Here is a 27,826-nt window from a genome sequence, read left to right as displayed (position 1 = left end):
TTAAAAGCCTCAGCCACCGTGATCACTTCGCGGACTCCACCTACCTACCGAGAGTGCAGCCTCTCTAGGCCTCTCCGGCTCTATGGTGAATCCTCTCACTCGACTCAGGAAGAGAGAAAAGGCAGGCACAGGCCAAGGCGCCGCAGGAACGACAAGCTCGCTCTGCAGCCTTTCCTCACGACCGGCACCCCCTTCCCTCAAGCCCTGCGGGGGAGCCGGAACTCCCCTCAAGTCGGAACAGCAGGTTGGGAATCCGCGCCGCCAACCGGAAGTAGTTTGGATCAGCACCACAGAGAGCGGAAGCGGAGGGAAGAGAGCGGCTTCCTGGTCCTTGCCCTCCCTTCCGCATCCCTTCCGCATCCGCCATCAGTATTTCTGTTGTTTGCTGCGCGCTTTGCCTCGCCGAAGTCGCTGCTGTCGTGACACGTCCAAGAGGCGCTGCTATGGCCGCCCCTGTGGTGAGTGAGAGGGGGCGGGAGGGCTTGGGCGGCCTCTCCCCCCGCGTGTCGTTCTTAGGGGAATGACGGACCCCTGCCCGGCCGTGGCGCTCGTTGGGTGGCCTCGCAGCCTAACCGGCCTCATAGGAGGTTGGGAAAGCTCCCACTCGCCTTGCTTCCCGCAGACTGTGTGTTACGGGATTGGGGGGGGGGTCCTCTGAGAAGCCCCCACTGCCCTGGCTTTCCGCAAACGTTGCAAAACCGAATTGTTCAAAAAGGCTTTTTACTCGGATAGGAGGGCTGTATTGTAGGGAGGGGCTCTCAGATGATCCGCTCATGAGTTAAGAACCATAGACTTCACCACTGTGTCGTATTGGATTCCTGTTAATGTTATGCCTTTGTGAACTTGTATCTATTTACCCTGTGGCATTGTTCATGAAAATGTTCCTGATATTGACTGTGCTAATCTCACACTGTGTAATCCACCTTGAGTCGTGGAGAGAAACAGGGTGGATTTGATTTAAATCACTAGTCATTAAGGCTTGATTTAAATCATAGTTTTCTACATAAAGACTAACTCTTGCTGGTATAACTTTAATATGCAAGTAGATGCCTGCCTTACCGATAGGTAAAGGAACTTCATTAAAGCATTCCCAAACTGGGTCTCTTTTACGGCCTGCTGCCATTATAGATTTTTTCCTCCAAGGAAAGAACGTGATAAACCTCAGGTCATACACACGAAAGATCCAAAGACTTGTGCAGTATTGTGCTCAAAAAGTTTCACTTTCATTTTGTACTGCTTGCCCCTCCCTCCTCACACTTAGTTTCTTGTGCAGATCTATTCTCCAAACAATCAGAAAAATATTGTTTCTATTCACTGAACTTCTTGAAACTTAGCACTGGAGGGGTTGATTCTGTCTTCATAGGTTTGTAGAACAATAGGATTAAGGTCTTTTTCTCAACTCTGTTCATGTTATAACATTTTTGCTGTGACGAAGAGGCATGTGATCTCTGCTGAGCTGACACAAATTCAGTTTTGAGAACTGCAAAACCAAGCATCTGTGATAATATCTTGTAGGCAGAGAAACTGCCCAATAATCTTACAAAAACCTCTGGAAGAGCATGACATTGTGAATGGATTAATGGAATTTATTTACCAAAAAAATTAAACATATACAGCCTTATTCTACATAATTAAAAACTAATCTTTATTTCATGATGGAGTAACCTTTGGATGGTAATATATTTTCCTCATAAAGCATTTTATTTAAAAAAATCCAATTTAAATCAAAACAATCCAATTTAAATTTAAAAAATCCGATTTTTTTTACTTTTTTAAAAAAATCATTGATTTTTATCCACCCTGGTGAGAAAGGTGGACAATAAATGACATAAATAAAATTAATGCATGCTCATTCATTCTCGCAAGACACACAAGAGGCAAACCTCCTTCAGTGGCAAATTCTTTCTCCCTCACTTCTGAAATTAGGCTGCAGAGTCAGCATGATCTGAGCTTTGTTTGGAAATAATAAAACTCGTATTTCTTTTGTATCACTGTGATCAGAGTCTTGGAATATATTTGGGTGAATGGCAGTAGGGAAACGTGTAATTGGCAGCAGAGTACTATTTTTAAAAACATTCCCCTATCACTCTGCAAGGCTGAATTAACCAGGAGGGCTTGCCCCTTAGATGATAGGGCTGTGTAGTAAGAAATAGCTCTAAGAGATACCTTGGTAAAGGACAGGGACTGTAGACTAAGCTATTGGGTACTGGCTGCTAATGTATGTATGTTCCTACTGAGTAGTACAGTGTTGCTAAAGATGTTATGTTAACGACTTATGCTTTAATTCATAAAGTTTTCATCATGTTCAGCTTTCTGCTAGTTTTCAGAGTTGTGGCTACCATACCCTATTGTATCTGTTTTCATTGAATGTCCCAAGTATTGATCATATTGTATTTTGCTCTGTGAATGTCCTACCTATTGATTATATTGTGCTCACACTCAATACGTAATTCACCTTGGATCTCAGTGAAAAAGGTGGACTGTAAATAAACAACAATAATAAAATAATAATAGGGTTGCAGTGAGGGTGAAAAGGGAAAGGGAGGTCTGTGAACTCTTTGGAGAAAAGACAGGATTTTAAAAGGGGGGGGGTCCCCTCTAAAGAATTTTGTATTTATCTCCTCCCTATTTTATTCTCATAATCACCCACGGAAATGGTTATATGGACAAACAAATAACGGGACCGACATTAGGAGATTCATATTGCCGTGGTATTGTTGGCTTCATAACATCATTTTTGTAAGTATGGCCTATGGGAAGTGTCTAAGTACCCTGCCGTCTGGAAGGAGAGTGAATTTCTGAAGTTTTGGCCTATCTTCACAGGAGGTAGAAACCTGGCTTGCTTTTTCTAGGGATGAGTCCCAGATGGGGATTCCAGAATGCCACTTGGCAAGAGAGTGCCCGTCTGAAGTGGACAAATGGCATGGTTGTAGGGTGCATGGTATAACAGGGCAATGTCATAGGTATAGTCCACCTTGAGTTTCATTGAAAAAGGCAGACTAAATAAGTAAGTAAAAAAATAGAGAATTGAACTAATATTGGTGAGACCTGAAGTCAAATCCTCGCCCTGCCATGTATCTTACTAAATGACCGTGGGACAGTCACTCTAATCTACCTCATGGGGTTGTTGTAAGGATAAAAATGGAAGAGGGAAGAGCCCTGCCCCTCCCCTCAGCTCTTGGTGGAAGCGTGGCATAAAAATGTAAGATATGAATATCATGACCTAACTGTTGCATACCTTAGATTAGATCATTTCAGTCCCAGGGCTTCTGGACTAGAATTGCAACATGACTTACTTTTAAGTAGACATATCAAGCTGGCTGCAGTGACCTTTCATTTTAATGCTACTCCTCTTCTAAGGAACGCAGGCTGACATATTTCTTTCCTCTACATTTTATTTTCTCCACCCCATGAGGCTGAGTGACACTGCCTGAAGGTCACCATTTGAGCTTCATGGCTTATTAAGGATTTCTGCTCTAACCAATCTCAACTTATTAACCAGTATACCAGGGTCTCCTAGATTAGGTCATCACCGCAAGAAACAGTGATATATTGTACATGCTTGATTTTGATTTTCCCAGTGCTTCTGGTCTTGGACAGCGTGGTGCAGTGGTTAAACTGGGGAGACCTGGGTTCAAATCCCTGCTAACCCATTAAGCCCATTAAGGTGCCCTTGGGCAAGTTGTTTTCTCTCAGCTTCATAAGGTGACTGTGGATGAAATGTGGGATGGGGCCCATGTTCACCCCTTGACCTACTTTGAAGAAAGAAGAGATAAAAATGTTATAAATATCCATTCTGGAAAGAAAATATAGTGTTCAATGTGTATTTCTATTTGAATGACAAGGATTTTTTTTCTGTGAAACTCCATTGGAGAGACACTTGATAGAACTTTGAACATGAAAGCAAAGTGAATTTTGTCCTGCATTTAAATGTAATTAAATGAATTTACCTATTGAAAAACAGTTTTATAAATAAACAATCATGTATTATAATGTATTTGAAGATAGCAAAGTCTGTTAATATAAACATTAGCAGAAGTGTAAAGGAAGGCCACAATCATAGAGACTGTGATAGGAAAAAAACTGTATTTGATAAACAGACAAAAACAGACATTCTCTCTGTATATTTTTTTAAATCTGAATTTAGTATGACTTTTTTTTACTGTTCTTGTCTGTGCGAATATGTTGGACCGTTCTTGTCACTATAGACAAGCTCAAAATCTTACTCTTTCTGATTCTAACAGTGCAATCCTAAGAAGAGTTACACGTTTCTAATCCTCTTGAGTTCAGTGGTCTTAGAAGGATGTAACTCTGCTAAGGATTGCGCCGTAAGTTATATAAATTAATGTGTCCAGGGGCAGGATAGAGTAAGGAAGTAGCTAGGAGGGGCTCTCAAATGAAGAGACCTCGAAGCTTTTTTGAGGGTGGGTGGTCTAACCATATATACTGAATGGATTGTCATTACAAATCAGTGAAACCGAAGAATCATCCTCTGAAAAGTAGCTTTTGATGGCTCCCCCCCCCTTATTACTCAAAGTTCAGAGATTTTTTTGGTGCAAGTGGTAGTTTTCTGTTCATATAGTCACAGGCGGCTTCAGTCTTGTGAAAAGAATAATGTCGCTGGTAAGTAGAGGTTATAGAATGACTATTCACTCATTTCAATGTTTAAAAGTTAATTTGGGGGGTATATTACCTCACTTTTCCACAAGAATGCTCAAGGCAGCATATGAGCAAAGGTATTTCGATAATAATTTTAAGGTTGTTATTACTAATACATTAAAATTGCTTTTAAAAGTAAAATAGGATTAAAAAACAAAAAATCTATGTTAAACAGTGACAACTTTGAGAAGTTTTTTGTTTGTACGTCTTGCTTGCATAGGTGCATGTTCTCATGAAGGACTCTTTATGTGGCTGTTAACTTGCCAGCGGCTTTCTTTGGGTTGTCATTGTTATGGCAATAATCCAGTGTATGTTTTGCTTTTTTAGGACTTCAAAACATACGTGGATCAAGCTTGTAAAGCGGCTGAAGAATTTGCAAACATTTACTATGAAACCATGGATAAAAGGCGGAGGGTGTGTATTTACCCAGTTGTTCTTGTGCATAGCTAGCGTGTGAGCAGAAGCATTCATTGCTCTTCTCAGAGTGCCTGTCTGTTATCTGGCACTTTTTTCCCTTTCAGGTCTGTACCGATATAATTTAGGGTCATTCCAGGTAGCACTGAAGACACAAGTGTGGTCATTTTTGCATATCTTTAACAGCATAGAATTACTCCTGTCTAAACCCATTAGACTTGGATTGGAGTAAGTCTGAATAAGATTGTACTGCTGGACAAAAGGCACATCCTGCTCATTGTTTCCAGGATCAAATCCAAACACCAGGCATGAAATGACTAGCTTCTTAAGCTGATCCGTTAACCAGGCAGTGTAACATGGGTTGTTCTTGTGTCCTTTGCCTGTGTCACTACCAATATAGAACATGAAATGTATAAGGTTTTTAAAGTGAGATATTAACTGCGCCTGTCACAAAGACTTAAGTAAAAACGATTTCATTCTGGTCCTATATGTGTTATTTCTAAGACCCATTTATTCCAATGAGGCTTTTGGCTGCTCCTGGACATCATGACAAGCTGCACTTAACCTCCAGTTGGGCACAAACACAGTTGGTTGCTGTGCTTGTATGTACCCCTCCCTCCTGTAGTTCAAGGAGCTTGATTGAACCTTTCCTGAGATGCCTAAAGGCAAGGCACCTTAACACACCGGGATTTATATCCGTTCTACAAGTTAGGATTCCTGGGCTCGGTTGGAACCTCAGTCCCTCATAGTATACCTTCCACAGTGATTTGGAGTTTGATTAAGCCAAGAAGTATATGGTTAAGTTTGTTAGAAGAGGCTGGTGGGAGGAGTGAAGGCAACATATGAACCTGGCAGCAAACTGCATTTGTACCTTTTGGGAGTTTGCTTCTTAGCAATTATTATGTATTTAAAGTATTCAGGTATCACTATTTTAAACCTAACAGGTCCTCAGGGTAGCTTAAAGTAATGTGAAATCAACAATAAAACCATAAAGTTTTATGGTTTGGCACGCATGCCAGTCAGTCATGCGTCAGACCCTTTAGCTTGACGTGCAAGAAAATTTCTGTGCCTAAGCAACCAAGTCAGTCCCCTGGATCACTGGCGGTGCCACTGGATCTGCTAGCACAGGTGAAGCTGACGGGTTTGGCTCGTATCCCTCCTCGCCTCCCAGACCACCATCAGCAAGGTCTGAGGTGAGGCGCTGGCGGTGCTGCTGGGGCTCAGCCGCCTCCCAACGTGCCTAGCTCCCCATTGGTTTGCCAGCACACCCCAGACATAGAGACTCTGCAGATTTTTCTGTTCTGGAACCAAAAATATCAGATAATCAAAATATTATCTTCATGCCATCAAAAGATCTATGTTAATCTGGTGTTTCCTGCTCTGTCTCTTCTCTCAGGTGTTGAGCCGGCTCTACCTGGACAAAGCAACGTTGGTGTGGAATGGGAATGCCGTCTCTGGGCAAGCAGCACTTGCTGACTTTTTTGAAATGTTGCCTTCCAGCGAGTTTCAAGTGTCCTTGTTTGACTGCCAGCCGGTTCATGGTGAGACACCTTCTCATTCTGGTATTGCAGACCACAAATGCGAGAAGCTGGCTTGATTCCAAATAAATCTATTGTAGATTTTTATAGTCAACCATAAATAATTATTATTTGAGATGTCTGCTAAGATATGTAGGATGAAACACTTAGTGTACAATTATATTTAATTCAAAGGTAAACTATACATCAGAAAATCACCTAACGTCAAGAACAATTACACCCAACTGCAAAACATATATATATGACAGAACAATAGCACATCTCCATAATACTTGGATGAGTAGCCTTCTTATATACAAACAACTTTTTAACACCATCCAGATGTTGATTAGATTATTCAGTAACTTACCTGCACCAATTAAATGTTGATTAGATTACACAACTATGTGCATCTGGTAATTCTCTTCATTTCAAAGAAAAAATTCTTCCTCAGGTTTGAAATTCCTCAGTGATGTGATGTTCTTGCGCTTATGGTAGTCGATCAAAAGAACCACATTTACTTTCCTTTCTGGCACGAAGCCTGCATCTCAGGGAGGCTCACAGGTCCTCCATTCCTTTCGTAGTGGCTGTTTGAAGGTGGGAACCACCCATCAACCACAAGCCCTACTGGTCAATGGACTTGCCTGAAATAACAGGCATATGTCACATTGGGGAATGGTGCTCAGAACAGCCATAGGAGGCTCTCAAGCTGCTGAATGATCTCATTTTTATCAGTCGCTTTAAATTTTGTAGGATTTGGAATTTTTTGTCAGCTGCTCTGGCAATTTTTGTATGGAAGAGAGTTTATATATAATGCCTGCAGGGCTTTTTTTCAGGGGGAACGCGGGGGGAACAGAGTTCCGGAACCTCTTGAAAATGGTCACATGGCTGGTGGCCCCGCCCCTTGATCTCCAGACAGGGGGGAGTTTAGATTGCCCTCTGAGCCGCTCAGCAGCGCAGAGGGCAATCTCAACTCCCCTCTGTCTAGAGATCAGGGGGAGGGGCCACCAGCCATGTGACCATTTTCTCCGAGGGCAACCCACTGAGTTCCACCACCTCTTTTCCCAGAAAAAAAGCCCTGGATGGCTGTATTAAGGAAAGCAAGGAATACCTTCTTCCCCTATGCCCCTCAAAGAGCCTCGCTCGTAATAGCATGAGAAGCCACATCTTCATACTCACTTGAGGCAGGGTGACAGCCTGCTCCATGAAAGATTGGTATCTGTGCTGCATTCTAAGATGCAGGACAGAAAAAAAGGCCAAGAATTGCAAAATTAGGATGCTGGTGTGGACATACCCTAAATAGAGTAACCTGTGGGTGACTATCTTGATTAACTTGTGTAAGGAAGTTATTCAATATATTTGAAAGTCGGCGTGGTGTAATGGTTAGAGTGCTGGACTAGGATCTGGGAGACCCACGTTCAAATTCCCACTCTGCCATGGAAGCTTGCTGGGTAACCTTTGGCCAGTCACTTACTCTCAGCCTAACCTACCTCTCAGGATGACTGGGGGGATAAAATAGAAGAGAATTATGTATGCCCTTTTGTGTCCCCACTGGATTATGTGTTAAGTGTTTGTCATGTGCTGTCAAGTCACCTCCGACCCACAGCAGCCCCATGAATGGAGACTTCCAAAAACGTCCCATCATTAACAGACTTGCAAAGATCCTGCATGCTGGAGGACGTGGCTTCTTTCCTTGACTCAGACCATCTCGTTTTAGGCCTTCCTCTTTTCCTGCTGCGCTTCAGCATGCGCCCTGCTGCCAGGCGCCTCCTTCACCCTGTGCTGTCGGGGCCAGGGAGTTCCCTGGCTCCATCAGCAGTGGGTGAGGGCAGCGGCAGGCACCTTGTTCACCCGCTGTGGTTGGGTCCAGGGAGTTCCCTGGCCCCGGCAGCACCGAGTGAAGGGGGAGGCGGACTTCAGCCCACGCCTCGCCACCGGGCACCTTGTTCGCCCGCTGTTGTCAGGTCCAGGGAGTTCCCTTGCCCTGTAAGCAGTGGGTGAAGGGGTGGCGGGAGGTGAGCTTCAGCCCGCTCCTCTCCACTGGGCACCTTGTTCACCCACTGCTGTTGGGGCCAGGGAGTTCCCTGGTCTCGTCAGCAGTGGATGAAGAGGGCGGCAGGGAGGCAGGCTTCAGCCTGCGCCTTGTCCCCAGGTGCCTCATTCACCTGGTGCTGACGGGGCCAGGGAGTTCCCTGGCCCCTGCAGCACCGGGTGAAGGGGGCAGTGGGGAGGCGGGCTTCAGCCTGAACCTTGCCACCAGGCGCCTCGTTCACCCGGTGCTGTTGGGGGCCCTGTCAGCAGTGAGTGAAGGGGGAGGCGGGCTTCAACCCGCGCCTTGCGGGCCCCGGGCCCCGTCAGTTCCCGGGCCCCGTCAGCAGTGGGTGAAGGCAGCAGCAGGGTGGTGCGGCGGGGAGGCGGGCTGCTGACCCGATGCCGGGGAGATGGAGATTCCCCGCCTCCCTAGTATCAGGTGAAGAGGTGGAAGCGGCGGGGGGCTAGTTTAAACTGGCCACCCCACTCACTGACCCCATGCAGGGGAGACAGGGAATTCCCCCCCCCCCATCAGTTAAGAGGAAGCTGCAGGACGGGTACGGGGAAGCTTCAATGTGCTCCAAATCTTTTCGGGGCATTTCGAAGTGAGCCAAGAATCTATTTCCGAAGCGGCTTGCCACTTCAGAAATTGCTTATTTCCGACTCTTTCCCGCTTTGTAAATTACGAAACGGGAAAACTGAAAATTTTTTTGCTGCACACCCCTAATTGTCTTCTCCGTCTCTTTGAAGAGCAAGCGACTCTGAACCAGACAACCGTTCTTGTTGTGACATGCGGGACAGTAAAATTTGATGGGAGCAAACAGCGATACTTCAACCAAAGCTTCTTGCTAACAGCACAAACCACAAACAATAATACCGTGTGGAGGATTGCGAGCGACTGCTTCCGCTTTCAAGACTGGCCAAGTTAGTGTGCCACAAGAAGTGGGTGCTTTTGGCCTTTGGACAACAGACTCCATTTTTGGAATGGTCAAAGTCTGGATACAGGAAATTTCTCCCCCCACCTCCTTTGTTCCTTTGGAAGCTGTCAGGAATTACTGGTTTCACGATAAAATAAAATTATTTTAAACCTTGTTTAAAATGGAAGAACTTCTATGCCTTCAAGATATTGTTAAGTTGCACCAAGAAAAGCCTGTGTTCTTGGTGTTTGTGTTGCTGGTTTGTTTCTGTGGCACAAGTCATTCTAGAGATCTCTTTAGGAGCAGCAGAAGACTCTTTCAGCAGCATTTCCACAGTTGGACACTGCCTAGCCTACAAGTCTTTGTACAAACTCATTCAGTGCTAAGCACCATTGCTCCCAAGTTGTATTTCTGTGAGAAATTAAAAAATGTCTGGAGCTGTAGCAGAAAAGGCGTGTGTGTAGTTCTTGACCACTGTCTTCAGTTTGCCCTCGAGGCTGACCATCTGCTTCCTCGTAACAAGTGAAATAAAGGCGTAAGCGAGTGAGCATGTATTTCTCACCATGGTGAGAGGACTAAGATTGAGCTGGTAGAATGATCCCCGCGTTACCTTGCAAGTCACAGTATGTACAGTTACACGCTGATGGACTATTGTTTTACTTCCATGCCGAGGCAGCAGCTTTTTCTGGCTGAAACTCGACATGCCTTGGCAGTACTTGCTGAAATGATTCCAGATGTACATGTTCTTGGGCAGCTCTTCTTGCCACTTTGTTATAAGAAAAGGAAACAGCCTGGGAAACTGTCCTTTGAAGCTTTGTAGGTTTGGATTCACTTTTGGTAATAAATTCCTTGTTACTGCACTGAAAGGGCTGGAATTCTGGAGCCACCTGCACATACAATAATGGTGCAGGAAAAGCCATGGGCCGTTTCCAGATGGCTTACCTGCACCCGGAACATTGCGCCATGTTGCAGGGAAAACGCAAAATATCGCGTTTTCTCGTGCGAGTTTTGCGCGAGAAAACGCGATATTTCGCGTTTTCCTTGCAATGTGGCGCAATGTTCCGGGTGCAGGTAAGCCATCTGGAAACGGCCCTGGAGCGGTCTCCTGCGGTATCTCAGCTGCAGCAGAAATTCACTTCTTTTGTTTCTCGGGAGAGAAACTTGGACGTGCCATACTCAAAGCTGCTCCCTGTCATGAGACTATAGCATTTTTAACAGATTGGTTTCCTCCAGTGGCAGTTAACATTGGAGGAAGAAAACAGCGTTGAAATGTGGCATGCAGCCTGCTCAAAAGCTCTCTGGTGCAGACTACTTAGATCTCCTTCCTGTCCACCTTCAGAAGCTGCAGCAGCAGTAGGAAGAATAGTGAAAAGTAGAAAGGCAGACCTCTTAAGTCAACAGTCTCCCCTGGGGGCTTTTGCCAGGCACATGGGGTGCAATTTATTAACTCGTGAACATGAGCAGCTGAAGTTGGGGGGACTAATGAGGCAGAGCAGTGTCTTGTATGAACTGTGCTAGTGCTGGAAAGCCTTTTCTGAAGAATTGCCACGTATCTTACACTGTTGGTAGTGGGGAAGACATTTTTCTTGGGCTGATGGAATCATCTTAGGTTGCCGGTGGATGTTGCTCGCTTTTCCTGTGCTCCCTTTGACAACACTCTGAGCTTAGGACTGCATATCAGTGTATGTTGATAGTAGTATGTGTATGGAAACGGTTACACCTGGAAAGTCCTTGCACAGTAAAGATGTGTGTTTGTATGCACCTACAGAAGGTCCCTGCATTTGACAACCCCTCCATACAATGTCTGCTTCTGTTGCCACAGATGTCTGTGACTCACACAGGCTAGCTATTGCTCTTATCTGCACAGCCATGTTCTCTTTGTTCCCATGGCCAGAAATTGCTAGGCTGTTCCAAACAAAACTGGGTTGCCTCCAAACATAGCCCAGCACTCTTTTGTTCTCACTGATTGTGTTTATTTTCCAAAGTGCTTTATACTAGCCAGATGCATCAGCTGCTGCTAAGCTGGCCAGAAGGAGAATAAAAGAATGCTCTGGATTCCCCTTACCATTGTCCACCTTCTTCTTCCAATTAGTTGTGACATCCTAATGCTGCAGGTGCCTTTGCCAACTAAGGCTCATTTTTCCCCTAGATACTATTATTAGCCAATCCTGATTAAGAATCCTAGTTAGACTTCCATTCAGAGCTACTGGCAACCACTGGCCCCCAGAGATCCCTCTCCCTGGCCCCCTCCCCACCAGCCTGGCCTGCCATACGCCCTGGGCATCTTGTTCTATTTTCCCCACACCTGCTTGATGGGCCAGTTTCTCTCTTTAATCTTTATGTGAAGAAAAAAGGGAGGGAGAAGGTGCATAAGCCTAGCATCTCACCTGGAGCATTCCTGTCACAAACACACTGACATTTGGTCTTGATGTTTGAACTGAGGGAAAGAAGTGTGAGGCACAACTGTGTTCTTTCAGTTTATTCTCTCCTTTCACCCTCTATGCACCCACATACCTCACACATAGAAATACAATGCAATTCCATTAAAACCATCCAATCACTTAAAAGGAGAAAATGGCATGCACTCAACCCTCACAGCTTGCCCAGTTTGCTGAGCTCATCAAATCAGGACTTCAACCAGGCAAAAATTATGCAAGTTGATCCATCTTCATTTCCACACGGATGAAATCCAGAAGGGTGAGCAAGAGAAGTCCCCAAGAACCATGATCTGGTCACTGGCATTTCTGTTAAATTCCACCTGCCCAAGCAGTGTGCTCTTTCCTCTGTTCCACCAAGAGTACCGTACCCTATATAACCTGCAACACGCTGCACTCCCAGGTCAGTGTCTGGGGCTTGGCCCTATTGAGGGGTAGCTCCAACCTGCCACTGAAGCTGTTCCAGGCAGTCCTGAGTCCCTGTCTCTTATAGTTAAAAGGAAAGGTTTAACCTGGGCTAGGCCACCACAATTTGGATTGTAACTTCCTGCATACAAAGGAAGAAAACTGATAGGTGAAAAAAAATAATTTTAGAGGTAGTGGAAGAGTTACAGACTTGATTATACAGTTGCTCAGTTTTCTCTTACTGACTTTTGCTTGAATTAATATTGTGAGATACATATATTCAAAACCTAGGGATGGAAGCTTTTTCTCTCAAAGTGCGAACATTTGGCAGGGGTGTTTGCGCTTAGTGAGGCTGCAGTGTGAGCAGCAGGTCTTTTGAACAGAGCCTTGCATTTAGCATTTAAGCCTAGATTCATCAACGCTTTAAAGGGCTTAATGGTGGTCCTGGCTGTCTTTCTTGTTTGCCACCTCTTGCCTCTGCTCTCTTTCCATTGTTATTTTGCCACAGTTTTTGCTCCATGTCTCTGTTTTACGTCTTCAAAGCTGTCCATTCGATTTTACTGCTGCTAATCTGGATTTAATGTTTATTTTGCTAGTTTCTGTTAGCCCTTTGGAAGACTTTCAAGTCACACAAACACTATGTAACAAAGTGTTCAGGACTGCATGGCAGAAGCACTTCTGGAGCCTCCTTTCCCCCCACTGGTACGTGTGAATGTGAGCAGCTGTGTGGGTGGCATCTCCTGTAGTTCAGATTTGGTGGCTGTTAGACAAGCCAAGTATTTTCAGCATCTGAGGGTTAAATGCCACTTGATGCCATTTGCTGATCCACTAACCCACCTCTTAATTAGCCTAGTAAGCTGTTAAACCCTTTCTTGACCCCCTTATTTTTCTTATCTGGGAACACTTTCTGTTCCCGCCTCAAGCAAATCTACGCAACAGCACAGAGGAACCAGCCATTTTGTTTGGCAAAACCACCTGTGAGGCAGGTTTAAAACCCCATTTGAATTGGACCCCTACCCCACAGCTATGTACCTTCTAAAAACTACCAGAAAGATCCCATTCACAGATCTACCAGTGGTGCATTTTGTTTGATCCTAAGAAATTGTGGCATTTAATGGATTTACTTCTTTCAGGCTGCTGGTGTAAATAACATTTTGCTGTATAAATTCACATCTGACTGGCCTTGCATGGGCTCCTGCAGGGCTCTTCTGGGGATGTTAACTCAGCTGGCCCTGGAGGAGAGCAAGGGAGGTTCCTGGAGAAGAGAGCCGAGTTCTGTGAACAGCGTCCTTCTCTGCTCTGCTGTCACTGGGGTCCCAACATCCAGGGCCGGTGGGCTCATTGCCTTCTCCCCTGCATCTTCCTTTCCCTGACTGCAGTTCTGAAACTCGATGGGCAGCAACTCCAGAACCGCTTGGGACCTACCGGTTGGTGGTTGGTTCTTGCAGCAAACACTGCCTTTGGGTTTGTTTCTATCTCCGGAACCAGTTCGCCTTAAAAAGGGGATGAAATGCTCTATCAGGTTAAGGGAAGTCCCAAGTATCGCAGACCGGTTTATGGTTTAGGAAAGAAAAAGCAAGATCGAGGTTTGCTTTCTGGGAAGGGGCAGAAAGCTGGATTCTGGATTCGCTGGGTTCTCAGGCCCGGCCTGCCCGGGGGCCGCCACGTGCGCTGCTCCTTTTGTCTCGGTGGCTGCAGCCGAGCGCCCGTGCTCTGCGGGCAAGGCCCGGCCCGTCCCGCTCCCTCCAGGGGACCAACTTTCTGGGCTTGAAGCGTTTCTGCGTTTGCAGCCGAAGGTCATTGGGAAAGCAATTTTAAAAACAAATCTCGCTGCCCTGCAGGAGGGACAAAAGAGAAAACTGGACGGCCGCTGGGGAAACGCCGTGACCGGGCAGGAGCTTTAGACTCGGCTGCGAGAAGCGGCGACTCCGGCGCAACAAAAGCATGCCCAACACGCGACGGGGTCCGCCGTGCCGGGTCGCCTTCCCGGGGAGTCCAGTGGAGGCTGCGATCCCCTCGTTGCCCTGCCCGGGGGTCAGCCTCGCCGCGCCACCCGTTCCTGCGGGGCCCCGGCGCGCTGGGCGCTCAGGGGCGCTCACTGTCGGCGCTGCTGTGCCTCTCGCGGGGGGCCGCCTGGCCGGGCGGGGCCGCCCAGTCGCGCTCGATGTAGAGGTGGTAGGGGTCGTGCTTGGACTCGAGCTTCCTGGAGCGCGTGTAGGCCAGGATCAGCCCCCCGGCCAGGCAGCCGTAGAAGATCATGATCAGCAGGATGTACAGGTAGGCGTCGTCCTCGGCGCGCTTGGCGGGGGCGCCCGCGCCCGGCGGCTCCAGCGCCAGGGAAGAGCCGTTGGAAGGCGCCGGGCCGCCGCGCAGCTCCCGCCAGAGCCGGCCGAGCAGGCGCTGCAGCCGCCGGCTTTCGCTGCAGTTCATCGCCCGCCGCGCTCCGAGCCTCGTGGGTTTGGCTGTGGGCGCGCCTGCCCCGTCGGCAGCCTCCGCCGCCGCCTCTCTGCAAGCGACCAATGGCTCCGCAGAGCCGGCGCCCCGGGGGCTCGCCAGGAGGCCGGGAGGGGCCGGAACGGCTGGGCAAAGGAGGCGCTGCGCCCCCCTCCCCTTCGCTAGCGGCGCAGAGCCGAGTCCGGGGCCCACGGAGACGCCTCTGGCGTTGTTAGGGGAGCGGGATTTCTTTGCCGAAGTTCACTTTCTTAGCTACAGCCGTTGGTTCCCCTCCGCTTTCCCCCCTTTTAACTGCAGGATTTCTCTTTGAAGATAATTCAAGGCGCCCTTTTGTGTTATGTTATGCACCCCAGGGTGGTGCTCTAGGAAGATGGGAAGGATGAGAGCCAGTTTGGTGTGGTTAAGAGCAGCAGGACTCTAATCCCCGCTCCTCCACTTGAAGCCAGCTGGGTGACCTTGGGCCAGTCTCAGCTCTTCCAGAGCTCTCTCAGCGCCACTCACTTCACAGGGTGGTTGTTGTGGGGATAATAACATACTTTTAAAGTTGTCCTAAACGGTGGTGTATAAATCAAATGTTAAGGATTGGGGAGGATTAGTGCACTCATATATTGCTCTTTTAGATTTGTACCCACAATCCGGCTTGCGGGGGGGGGGGGGCATAAGAGGAGTGGCTTACCCAAGGCCGCCTGTTGAGCTCATGGCAGTGAGATTCGATCTGGCTGATTCACAACCCAACCACTTAACCATTGAATTCATTGCCTGCCTCTGAGCATCTACAGAATAAAATTCCTAAAATTTGCAGAGCCTCCTGTTTTCAGATTTTTTTTTTGAGCTAAAGGAATTGATTAGAAACTTACTCCAAATTCCTAAAAAGAGGGAAAGGATTGTAGGAGAACCTAGGTAAAGAGGAATTCAGAAAATTTCTCTTAACAACCCTAACCTCCTCCACAGAGGGAAGCCTCTTTTGCAGCCAGGGCTGTTGTGACCTCCAGGGCCAAAGGTAAACAGAAGGTCACAAAATTCAGCACTGGGAAGGGCTGGAGCTGGGATTCCAAATGGGCTACGATTTACATGTGTGTGTGTGGGGGGGGGGGGGTTAGGCAGCTCCCTCCCCTTGCAATACCTTCTTACAGCTAGTGGAGGAAAGCTGTTTTACACTGTTGGCCACAACCTTGGGGATAACATCCCAGATTTCTTCCTGTTCTGAAAAAAGGGAGCATCCTTTAAATAAGAATCAAACCTAACATCAAGGAGTGGGTGGTTGGGCATGCAGACCATGGACCTGTTCAAAGTATAAGCTACAAGTTTTCCAAAGGGAGCCCCCCTTTCACAGATCTGTTTCCACAGCGCACGCTTATCCTTTTGGCAGCTATATTAGCAGCTTATATCCTGTTAACAATTGAATTTTGTTGCTGGGAGGTGCTTCATTATTCTTACTTTTCCTCCTAACAGCTTGATGGGTTGGGTGCTACTTTTCTCATTTCCTAGCCACCTGTCTCATGAGAGGAGGCAGACCTATGCTCTGAGCAGGAGTAAACGAACACATTCTATTTGTATTTTTTATTTACTGCATTTATACTCTGCTTTTCTATCCACTGGGGATGCAGTGTTTTCACTGTTCTCCTCCCTTTTTATCCTCACAACCGCCCTGTGAGGTCACTTAGGCTGAGTGTGTGTGTTTGGCTCAGTCACCCTGCAAACTTTCATGCCAGAACGGGGATTCAAATCCGGGTCTCCCAGATCTAAGTCCAATACTATGCCGAACTGATTACAGCACACAAAAGAGATCACGGTGTCCAAATGCAACAGCCTTCAGCTGAAATGTGTTGATCTGGATTTCTCTTTGAAAGTAACTTTTCCTTTGTGATACACTCAGAATAGGAAAGGGACTAGGCTTTGGCACACACTGTGTCCGGGGAGATCTGCTCTCTGTCAGCCCACTGGAGTTCTACCATGCATACAGAGCAACTCAGAATGACCAAAAAAGGCTCAGAATACAGTGTTTCTCAAGCGTGTTCTACCCTCCCGGCAGTATCATTATCTTCCCTTCCTGCAGTCTCTGGAGTCATTCCTGCTGCAAATTTGAATGCATTTGCTTGAAAGAAGGCTAGTTTAAGCACCAAGGACTTGAGAGCTGGGAGGAGATCTGTGCCTGGCCAGCCCTAGCCTCACTGGATTACCTTGGCTGTATGTTAATATTTAGCTTCCTCCTGTGTAAACCAGGAAAATAGTTATTTAACAGGACTTCATGTAGGGAAATAATATTTAGCATTTGTATATAGCTTTTAAAAGTTCAAAGCACTCCTCTATGGCTACATCAGCTCCACTGGTTGCCTGTTTGTGCCCAGAGTCAATTCCAGGTGCTGATGTTGATTTTTAGAGCCCTAAATGGCTTGATGCCTCTTCTCAGATCTCAGAAGCTAAGCAGTGTCAGCCTTGGTTAGTAATTAGATGGAAGACCTCCAACAAAGACTAGGGTTGCAGAGGCAGGCAATGGCAAACCACTTCTTAGTCTCTTGCCCTGAAAACCCTACCAGGGATCGCCATAAATCAGCTTTGTCTTGAGAACAGTTTCCACCACCACCAAATGGCTTAATACTAGAATGCCCGAAGGACAACCCCATCTCTGCAAACTTGCCCACAAGCCAAAATTGTTACCTGGTGCTGTGCTGTGCTAGGGGTGTGCGATTTGGGTATCGGATTTGGGTAAAGTACCCAAATTGGACATGATTCGAGATTTCCGAATCAAAGCTTCCTGAAGCGATTTGTATAGCTTTGGGAAGCTTTGGGTCAAGGGGTTTAAATGCCCCTTTATGTGCCGTTGTGAAGCAACACGGAAAGGGGCATTTAAACTTGCAGATCAGCTGTTTGGCAGGGAGCTCCCCACCAAGCAGCTGATCCGGGCCTTCCCCGCCACCCAGCTGGCCACTGCGCAGTAGGGGCCCCGCAGGAGCTGACTCCATGCTTTTCCGCCACCCAGCTAGCCTCTATCCAATACCTTGAACAAAGCACGGACTATAGGATGGGAGTGATGTTCATGCTCCTGCTCACCCCTGCTAACAGTTGAGCTGCAGCATTTGCACCAATTGGAGCCTCCTGGTTAACTTAGATGGGAGACCAATGTATAGTGCCTTACAATAGTCAAGTTTTGATATGTTCCCCTGTGTTTAACAACCCCAGCTTGGAGCAGTTTTGCCTTTATTGTACCAACAGGCAATAAGGTAGCACTAGAGAAGCAGCCACACACTTATACCATGATTAGCCCAACCAGATATTCCTACCAGGGCTCACCCATAGACTTCAGGCACCCTAGGTGGAGAAGTTTAGTTGCCTGCTGTGCCCTGGGGAAGCAGCTGCTTACTCCCCTGCTGCAGTCAGAAGCTGCAGCCAGTCCTCCTCAGGCCCCTTATACACCAAGGCACGGTGGGAAGGGGAGGCAGGAAGCTGCTGCGGCTTGTCTTCCTTACCTTGGTAAGGTAGCAAGGTGAAGGGAAGTAGGATGAGGGCTGGACTGCCTGCCCCCCCCCACCATAGGAGGTAGGGAAACAGCAGGCTCTCTGCAGTTGCCCAAAGGGGCTGCGGAGTGTGTGCGATGGGGCTGTTTGGTGCCCTTACACATCTGGTACCCTAGAGATTGCCTAGTGGATGGGCCACCCCTGCTTCCTGCTCTTATTAAGGAATGCCACAAATTCATGCTGCAGATGCCTCTCATAAAACCATTGTGAAGGTTTGCAAATCATCGAGTTCCCAACTCGTTCTGTTCTAGATTCTGTGCCATAGCTAGTGTGACTTGATGCTTCTTTCCCTTCAGTGGGTCCACTGGAGCCATTAGAGCCCCACAGGGTGCAAATCTGTGTCTACAAGGAGACAGTTCTATTGTATTTAGTTTGATTGGCAATGCTTTGCTTGTACAAGTCGGTTTTCTTTGGCTTCTAGTCTGGGGCCTGTGCCAGTAAGTGCTTCGTCAGGTAAACAGTTTTAGATGGAACTACATGACATGTTGGTGTAGCTGCCTGCTGAAGCCAGTAAAAGATCTGGGCTTGCCTGTGGCTTCTCATTTTGACAGCTTCAGTTGTGCCTGGGCCCCACTAGTGCAAGGCAGTGTTTCATGTTAAAATTGGAAACAGGGTTGCACTTAACCTGCAATTGTTGTTCATTGAGTGGTCTTCTGTATGGGCACACTTTGGGTCTGTGCACACACAGGCCAGCTACGGAGCTTCTTGGAGCTCTCTCAGCCCCACCCACCTCACATAGTGTTTTGTTGTGGGGATAATAACATACTTTGTAAACCGCTCTGAATGGGCATTAAGTTGTCCTGAAGGGCGGTATATAAATCGATGATGATGATGATGATGATGATGATGATGATGGCATTTCCAGAGCTTTCTAGAAGACTAGGAGTGCCCCCTTCTCCCTTTGGTGCTTTCGTGCCAAAAACATCACATGACCAGGAGGAGGGGCACTGTTCCCTCAGTTCTCTCCATGCCACCACTGGAGAACCCCCAGAAACTAAAGTTCCAGACTTCTGTGCAGTCCCGTATTGGGAGAGTAGCAAGCTCACTTCCTGAAGGAGGTGGGTGTGAAGCTCTCAAAGAAAGAAACTATGGAGGACCAACTTCCTAACCAATGCTTAGCATCTTACTGACATTCACCCAGAGGTGCATATACTCCTATATTCTATCTGTGAATGTATTCTATATGTATATATGCAGAGCCCATATACATTCATGGCAGATATGCAGGAGGCATATATGACACTACCTGTGCTTCATGTCATCTAATGTCAGTCCTAGAATTGATTGTTTCAGCAATTCTTCAACTCCGTATTGGATCCTTGCTAATGCTATGTCTTTATAAACTTGTTTTTATTTATCCTATGACATTGTTTATGGAACTGTCCTGACATTGTATGGAAATGTCCTTGCTACTGATTGTACTCATCTCACACTATGTAATCCACCTTGGGTCTCAGTGAGAAAGGCAGACTATAAATGACATAAACAAACTAACAAATAAGTAAGTTGGGACTCTCTAAAAGTGTCCCTGCCAAAGTACAAGCAGGAACACAGCAAGGAAAAACGCGCTTTGGTGGGGAGAGCCATGCTAGGTAACAGGCATTGAAGAGTCATGCACTCAAAGCAGAGTGTGATAGCCTCTACCAATTGACTAAGGAAGGGTTGTTTGAGGATACTGCCAGGTCTTTCTTAGAGCCTGAATGACTAATACAACCAATAGTGTTGAGAGACATGAGGGCTGAAAGCCAACCCCTGGTAGGGAATCCTAGCCAGGGCATTCAGCACATTAATACTGTGAAACTCTGAAGGGGGGGGCACCATCAATGAAACTTGTGCTGCTAGCAGAACCATCTGTGCAGCAAAAACAGCCAGGAGATAAAACAAAAACAGATTACCTTGCCAGGTGATTAGCAAGGGCATTCCCCAATGATGAGGGTCCCTGGAAGCAAAGAAGCAAACAAAGTGCAGGCCATGGACCATCCCAAAGTATCACAGGGCCAAATAACCTGTGCTTCCAATCAATATTTAGGAGTTGGTGCCAGTTAGTTGAAGAAACATTATTGTAAAAACAGGTTGCCTTACCGTAACTGTTGTTCGTCTAGGTCTTCGTGCAGGCACACATTGGGGACTGCGCAGCTGCAGGCCAGCCATTGGAAAGGATTTTTCAAGCTCTCAAATAGTAGAGGGCGCTCTCGCCTCGCAACACGCATGCACGGCTGTTCCCGCCGCGTGCCGTGTTGCTGGGTGGAGCGATCCCTCTTCCCTCAGTTCCTCCAAAGCCGCCGCGAGCCAGCCTCGTGCTTTGACTCACAGCGGGGTAGGAGGGAGGGAATGTGTGCCTGCACGAAGACCTAGACGAACAACAGTTATGGTAAGGCAACCAGTTTTTTGTCTATGGTCTTTGATGCAGTCCCACATTGGGAGTATAGCAAGCTATTCACCAATGGAGGAGGGTGTGAGTCCATCAGGAAAAAAGTGAATGCAGAACCGCCGTTCCCACAGCTGCATCCTTCCTGGCATTCACATCAACTGAGTAGTGTCGGATAAATGTGTCTGTGGATGACCATGTAGCTGCTTGGCAGATATCTCGGAGAGGGGTTCCCCGCAAGAAGGCTGCCGAAGAAGATTGTGCTCTGGTCGAGTGTGCCCGGATAGACACTGGACATGGGACATTGGCCGAAGCATAGCATCGCCGGATGGCTGTCACAATCCACCTAGAAAGGGATTGACTAGAGGCCTTACAACCCCTACGGGGGCCCGAATAACAAATGAATAATGCCCTAGATTTCCAGAAGGGCCGTGTCCTATCAATATAATATAATAAAGCCCTTCTTACATCCAATTTGTGTAGTGTGCGCTCTGACTCACTAGTAGGTTCTGGGAAAAATACTGGAAGGGTGACCTTTTGTTGTAGATGGAACCGGGAGACCACTTTAGGGAGGAATTCCATACTCGGGTAGATGAGAACCTTCTCTGGAAAGAATTGTAAAAAAGGGGGGTCTATACGGAGTGCCGTGAGTTCCCCCACCCTCCTTAGGGATGTGGCCGCGACCAGAAGGACCACCTTCCAAGAAAGCAGATTGAGGTCACAGGCGGCTAACGGTTCAAAGGGGTCCAGCATGAGCTGACTTAACACCAAAGAAAGACTCCACTGAGGTAGGGGTGGAGCCCTAGGAGGGAAGGTATTCTTGACTCCCTTTAGAAACTGTTTAGCAGCCTGGTGAGAAAAAAGCGTTTTACCATCTACTGGTTCATGGAAAGCCGAAATGGCTGCCAGATGTACCTTAACAGAAGAGGCCGATAGGCCCTGCTTCAACAGAGATAAACAGGTACTCAAGGACCAACGCAATTGGGCAGGAGAACGGGGAGAACCCTTTACCTGACAGCCATGTAGAAAACCTCGACCATTTATAGCTATAAGCCATATGTGTGGATGGTTTGCGGGCGTTTAACATAACGTCCAATACTCCCTGGGAGAAAGGACAGTCTAAGGAAATAGGAGCCAAGCTGTAAGCTTCAGATTGGTCGAGTCGTGGTGAAAAAACCCCTCCCTGTGGAGGAGGTCCGGTGCGTCTGGGAGGCAAATATGCACTCCCCTGGATATTTCCCAAAGGGTTGGGAACCAATCCCTGCATGGCCATAGCGGGGCAACTAGAATGCAGTGTGTTCTGAAGTGTTTGATGCGCCCCAATACCCTGGGTATCAGCAGAAGTGGGGGGAAAGCGTAAAAGAGACCGTTGGACCATTGAATTTGAAATGCATCCCCCAGGACAGAGGGTCCAACCCTCCCAGGGAGGAGAAGGCCGTGGCCTTTGTGTTGTTTGCTGTTGCAAAAAGATCCACATCTGGTGTTCCCCATCGCTGAAACACTGCGTGAAGGTAAACAGGGTTGATGGACCACTCGTGATGAGGTTTGAAGACTCTGCTCAGAATGTCCGCTCTTTTGTTCCTGGTACCCGCGATATGGATCGCTTGGGGGGAAACTTTGTGTTCTATGGCCCAGTGCCAGAGCTGTGATGCCTCTGAACAAAGCGTCAAGGAAGCCGTTCCCCCTTGTTTGTTGACATAATAGAGAGCGGCCGTATTGTCCGTTTGGACCTGGACCCTCTTGTTGTGAAGGAGACCTGCAAAGGACATAAGGGAATAACGGATAGCTTTGAGCTTCAATACATTAATATGCATCCCCCTTTCCACCTCAGACCATTCCCCCTGAGCAGAAAGGTCTCCACAGTGTGCGCCCCACCCTGTGAGAGAAGTGTCTGTGGTAACAGTGATCTCCGGTAGCTGAAGTCCAAAACGCTCTCCTCTAAGGAGATTGTCCATGGACTGCCACCATATAAGAGACTGGATGATCGACCTAGGGATAGATAGCCTCTTATGTTGTTGACCCCTCAGTAGGTCAAAATGTCTGATAAACCCATTTTGCAACGGTCTCATGAAGAGGCGAGCAAAAGGTACGACACTTGTAGTGGAGGCTATATATCCCAGGAGCCTCTGGATCCTTATAGCAGGTTGGAACCTATTCCTATGCATCCTGGTAACCAGTGACTGTATCGTGCTAGCCTTGGACTGGGGTAAAAAAGCCTTGCCCTGGGTGGTGTCTAAGGTAGCGCCAATGAATTGAATTAATTGAGTGGGGGTAAGGGAAGATTTCTTCCAATTAACCCAGGGAAGATACCGTCTGAACCGTAAGTGAAATTTGGCCCAGGAGAGAATCCCTCGAATGTGCTACTAGGAGCCAATCATCAAGATAGGGATAAATACAACATCCCTCAGTTCTAAGATGAGCTACCACTACAGCCATGCACTTCGTAAAAGTACGTGGGGCAGAAGACAAGCCAAAGGGGAGTACTGTATATTGAAAGATTTCTCCCTTAAAAGAAAACCTCAGATACTTCCTGTAGTCAGCGTGTATGGCTATGTGGAAGTAAGCGTCTTTTAAATCCAGCACAGCGAACCAGGTGTTTGGTTCTAAATATTGTAAAATACCCACAAGAGTCATCATTCTGAATTTCTCAAATTGAATGAAAACATTCAAATTACGTAAATCCAAAATGGGGCGAAGGCCACCATCCTTTTTCTCAACAATGAAATATCTTGAGTAAAAACCAAATAAGGAGTCCCCAGAGGGTAATTGTTGTATCGCCCCTTTGGAAAACAGCTCCTGGATAACTGGAGTAAGAACTTCTACGGAACAAGTCGGAACATTAGGGGGCAGGGACAACGTGAGTAACTCCATGAATCTCAAATGATAACCTTGTTGAACAATTCTGAGGACCCAAGAGTCCGTACAAATCGCAGCCCAGGCCTGATAAAAGGAGGCTAATCTACTCCCAAAACAAGGTGAGGCCTGTAAGGGGGCGGTCAGTCAGAAAAGTTGCTTTTGTCCCTGTGTTGCTTTAGGGGATTGAGCACGCCGTTGGTGAGGTCTAGGCTTATAAGGCCTCTGGGCGTTTGCACGAGAATAATTAGAGTAAGTGCTATGTTGGTAGTGCTGGTATGGATACCTCTGACGGTAGTTAAAGGATGCTCTGTTCTGGTAACGGAACATTGGAGCGTAGTGCTGTTGTTGCTGACGTGCAATCACTCCCAGTGAGTGTGCAGTTTGCTGATTTTTCTTCATCTGTTGCAACGACTCATCAGTACGTTCTGAAAAGAGGGATCCCCCTTCAAAGGGGAAGTCCTCAATCTTGCTCCTTTTCTCCTGTGGCAGGGCAGTAGAGCGGAGCCAAGAATGACGTCGGACGACTATTGCTGAGGCCATCGCTCGTACTGAACAGTCGGCCGAGTGTTGACCAGCTGACATCTGTTGTTTGGCCAACTTGGTGGCTTCACCTTGGAGGGCTCTGACCAGTGTCCTCTTCTCCTCAGAAAGGTCTGTGGTATAGTTGGAAAGCTGCTCCCACAGAAAAAGGCTATATGAGCCCATAATGGTTTGATTGTTGGCAATCCTAAATTCCAGCGCAGCTGAAGAATAAATCTTCCGGCTCAAGGTGTCTAATTTATGCCCTTCTTTGTCAATGGGGGACGAGTGGGAGCCATAGTGCTGTTTGGCCTGCACTTCCTCTGTAACGAGGGAAGAGGGGCGCGGGTGAGTAAAAAGGAAAACACAATCCTTTTGTTGGAGCTTATAACTGGCCTCAATCTTCCTGGACGTGGCAGGGGAGGAGGCAGGTTTCTCCCAGACACCTTGTGCAATATCCAGCAGGTCTTCCACGACTGGAAAAGTCACCGACGTAGGTAAGGTATTGTAGAGTGCTTGGAGCAGCTTGCTCTTAGGTTTAGGAGTCTCTGATGCGATGTCAAGGTCAAGAGCCTTGGCCATTCTCTGCATTTGTTCCGAGAACATGCAAACATCCTCCGTTGGAGGGGGTGAAGTACTATCCCCTACCGTCTCCTCAGGAGAGGGGTCTGAGACCAGTTCAAGAGTCACATCCAAACGGGAGTGCACTTCCTCCTCACCCTTGGATTCAGCAAGTTGAGAGGATCGTGCGTTGAAACGATGGGATGAAACGGAAGGCACAGCAGACGTGTTTAGGTATGGAACGGCCTGCATAGGAACCGATAGTCTGGACAAAGATGGAACCGGAGGTGCCGGAACCGAATGAAGACCAGAAGTCGGTGGAGCCTGATATAGTGGAACCAAGGGCAGCATCGGAGCCGACTGGATCCATGACAAAAACTCATGCCAGCTTGGGGCTTGTGTCTGTGAAGATGGCAAGGGCCACGATGCCGATGTGCTGGGCGCTTGGGCATAGGAACCCAACTGAACTGGTACCCTCGGTTCCGAACATGGTGTATTATTCGAGACCACCATCGGAGGAAACAGGTCCTGAATCGGTTCCAGTGAGAAATGTTGGAACTCCTCAGATGGGCTAAAGTCCTCCATCTCCCGTTGTAATAAGGGGGTAGGCGGTGGAGACGGTGTACGAGGGTCCCAAAGGATCTCCTCCTCCACAATCAGAGAGGGAGTAGAACTAATGGACCGGTGACAGTGGTGATGCTTGGATTTCGACTTTGACTTCTTCCCGGAGGGTTCCCCCAAGTGCCCTCCCTCAGAGGAGTGACGTTTCTCAGAAAGGGATCCCTGCTCCTTATGTTTTGGAGAGCTGTGTTTCTTCGCCTCCGAAACAGGTTCCGACAGTTTTGATGGAACCGGTGCAAGGAGGGGCCAGATGGAACCGATGGTAGGTTCCAAGATGGATCCGGGGTACTCACCCTCGAGGTGGAAGGCATTGCATCGGAGCGTTGCATGGACTCCCTGTCCGAGGGTTTTGTAGACAGTTTAGTCGACCCAGTGAGGGATTGCTCCCAAAGTGCTGCCTTTAAACATGCAGCACGGTCATTCCTGCTTTTGGGGTGAAACTCTTACAATGTTGACAGGCTCCAATATTGTGTCCTTCCCCCAAACAAAGTAGGCACAACTGATGCCCATTGGATGTGGTATTTTAGTGTCGCATTGTAGGCACTTTTTGAAAATCGCTTTTTGAGACATGTTGTCGTCGAGGAAAAAACGGAGAGCAAGAGGAAAGAACCTTTCACAGCGGCGGCAAGAAAGGAACTGGAGGAAAGAGGGATCGCTCCGCCCAGCAACATGGCACGTGGTGGGAACGGCCGCGCATGCGTGTTGCGAGGCGAGAGCGCCCTCTACTGTTTGAGAGCTTGAAAAATCCTTTCCAGTGGCTGGCCTGCGGCTGCGCAGTCCCCAAGGTAGGACTGCATCAAAGACCGTAGACGAACAGTATGTTACCTTGAGATGGCTCAAGGTTGACTCAGCCTTCCATCCTTCCGAGGTCGGTAAAATGAGTACCCAGTTTCCTCGGGGTAAAGTGTAGATGACTGGGGAAGGCAATGGCAAACCACCCCGTAAAAAGTCTGCCAAGAAAACATCATGATGCAATGTCCCCCCATGGCTCAGTAATGACTTGGTGCTTACACAGGGGACTACCTTTAAAACAAAAAGATAGTACTCCTGGTGAAAGTAGTAGTATGACAAAGTCCTTTTGCAGAAAACCAGGAGCCACCTGGAGGCGCGCCCTTATAGTAGGGCCCTATTCCACAGGGGCAGCCCCTCAGATGGCACTAAATCTCACAGTATCACGAGAGTGCCCTGGGAAGAACAGAGCACTGAAAGCATGAGAATGGTGTACATATGCTCTATGAAAGAAGAAAACAAATTTGGGTATCCCATGAAGTGTGAAACTTAAAACTGAAGACCACATTCTGCCAAGGTGACACATACAGGTATATAAGAACACAGAACTGCATTGTGAAATTGAAAACACTGAACAGTCTTAGTAAAAGTGGATTGACTACGACTGAAAAGGCAAAGGAAACTTTTTTAACTAGTAGGACAAAAAAAGGGGTTGCCCTGGAAAGGGTCTGTAAGAACCATCAACAGACCAGACAAAAAAACTATACTGCAGTCTCAAGTGGGATATCCTAGTTGTCATGCATTTTATAAACTTCTAAGGTGTTGGAATTCTGCCACTTACAGTCTGCACCCCTCAACAGCAGAGAAACTCTCTGCAGGAAGAGTAGAGGTATGTTTGAATAAGACATCCAAGCACAACTATAAAGACTACAATACACAAAATTAGATGATCTGGACCTAAAATAGACTTTTCCATCTGTCCTCAACAAATTAGACCAGCACAGCTTCCCACTTAACTAGATTTCCAGGTATGAGTTTTCAAGACTGACGGGAGCTTTGATTTTTGAAAGCTCGCATCCTTGAAATCTAGTTGGTCTCTTAAGGTGTTCAACCCAAATCTTGCTCGTCTACTACCAACCAACACAGCTACCCACCTAAAACTATCTGCTTAGAGCTAGTTTTTCCCCATGGGAAGCTCTCTGTTATGCTTGAAAAACTATTAGCAAAGAAAGCTACAAGGGACAGTCACTCCAAACTTCTGCCTTGCTTACTGAACTTATTGGGGTATGACTGTACACTGAACACTCTGTGGGCTCATTTCACGTATATTGTTTTCCATTCTAAACATAAGGGTAATGTAAGAACACAGTTAAGAATGCACATTTTTTTCTTGGAGGGCCACAAACAGAAAAAGAGTAGGTGACATGTAGCTGAACAATGAAAACAAAACAGAGTGAGTAGAACCCAGGTGCACACAGCAGATATACCACAACACTGACATGCACAATCCTCATGCATTATTGTTTTGTGGCAACACATTCCTAAGTTCTGTTAATAAAAGATTTATTGTTTCCTTTATTTGCTCAACCTAGGAGGGATGGATGCGGAGGACCTTTCCCTCCAACCGGTCCGGCCCCTGGAACAGGCGCCAATGGCCGGGCGGACTTCTGCGGACACGGGGGCAATTCCCCAGAGTGGGGCCACCCACCTGTCGTGGTCCAGCTTGCCCACCCTGAGACAATGGACCTCTCAGCCAAGGGAGGAGTGGCGCCGCAGGACTTTATTTGCGTGCTACTCCATGGGCACGGGGCTCAGCAGCGGCCTG

At 47.4% G+C, this 27,826-nt stretch overlaps 2 protein-coding genes across 2 annotated transcripts; one reads left to right on the top strand and one right to left on the bottom strand.

The window, feature by feature from the left end:
• Positions 1 to 332: 332 nt before the first annotated feature.
• Positions 333 to 9,708, top strand: NXT2 (nuclear transport factor 2 like export factor 2). The gene is made up of 4 exons (XM_054995797.1): positions 333 to 458; positions 4,987 to 5,073; positions 6,470 to 6,614; positions 9,372 to 9,708. The coding sequence occupies exons 1-4, from the start codon at positions 444 to 446 to the stop codon at positions 9,548 to 9,550; spliced, it is 426 nt and encodes a 141-aa protein (XP_054851772.1). The 5' UTR covers positions 333 to 443; the 3' UTR covers positions 9,551 to 9,708.
• A 2,294-nt stretch (positions 9,709 to 12,002) lies between these two features.
• On the bottom strand, positions 12,003 to 14,825 carry KCNE5 (potassium voltage-gated channel subfamily E regulatory subunit 5). The gene has a single exon (XM_054995800.1). It carries the CDS (start codon positions 14,806 to 14,808, stop codon positions 14,464 to 14,466), a length of 345 nt encoding a protein of 114 aa, XP_054851775.1. The 5' UTR covers positions 14,809 to 14,825; the 3' UTR covers positions 12,003 to 14,463.
• Positions 14,826 to 27,826: the final 13,001 nt, after the last annotated feature.

This window comes from Eublepharis macularius, chromosome 13, assembly GCF_028583425.1.
Source record: "Eublepharis macularius isolate TG4126 chromosome 13, MPM_Emac_v1.0, whole genome shotgun sequence".
In the NCBI taxonomy this organism is placed as follows: domain Eukaryota; kingdom Metazoa; phylum Chordata; class Lepidosauria; order Squamata; family Eublepharidae; genus Eublepharis; species Eublepharis macularius.
Note: the sequence above shows the minus strand (reverse complement) of the source record. Positions and strands in the feature narration are given on the sequence as shown.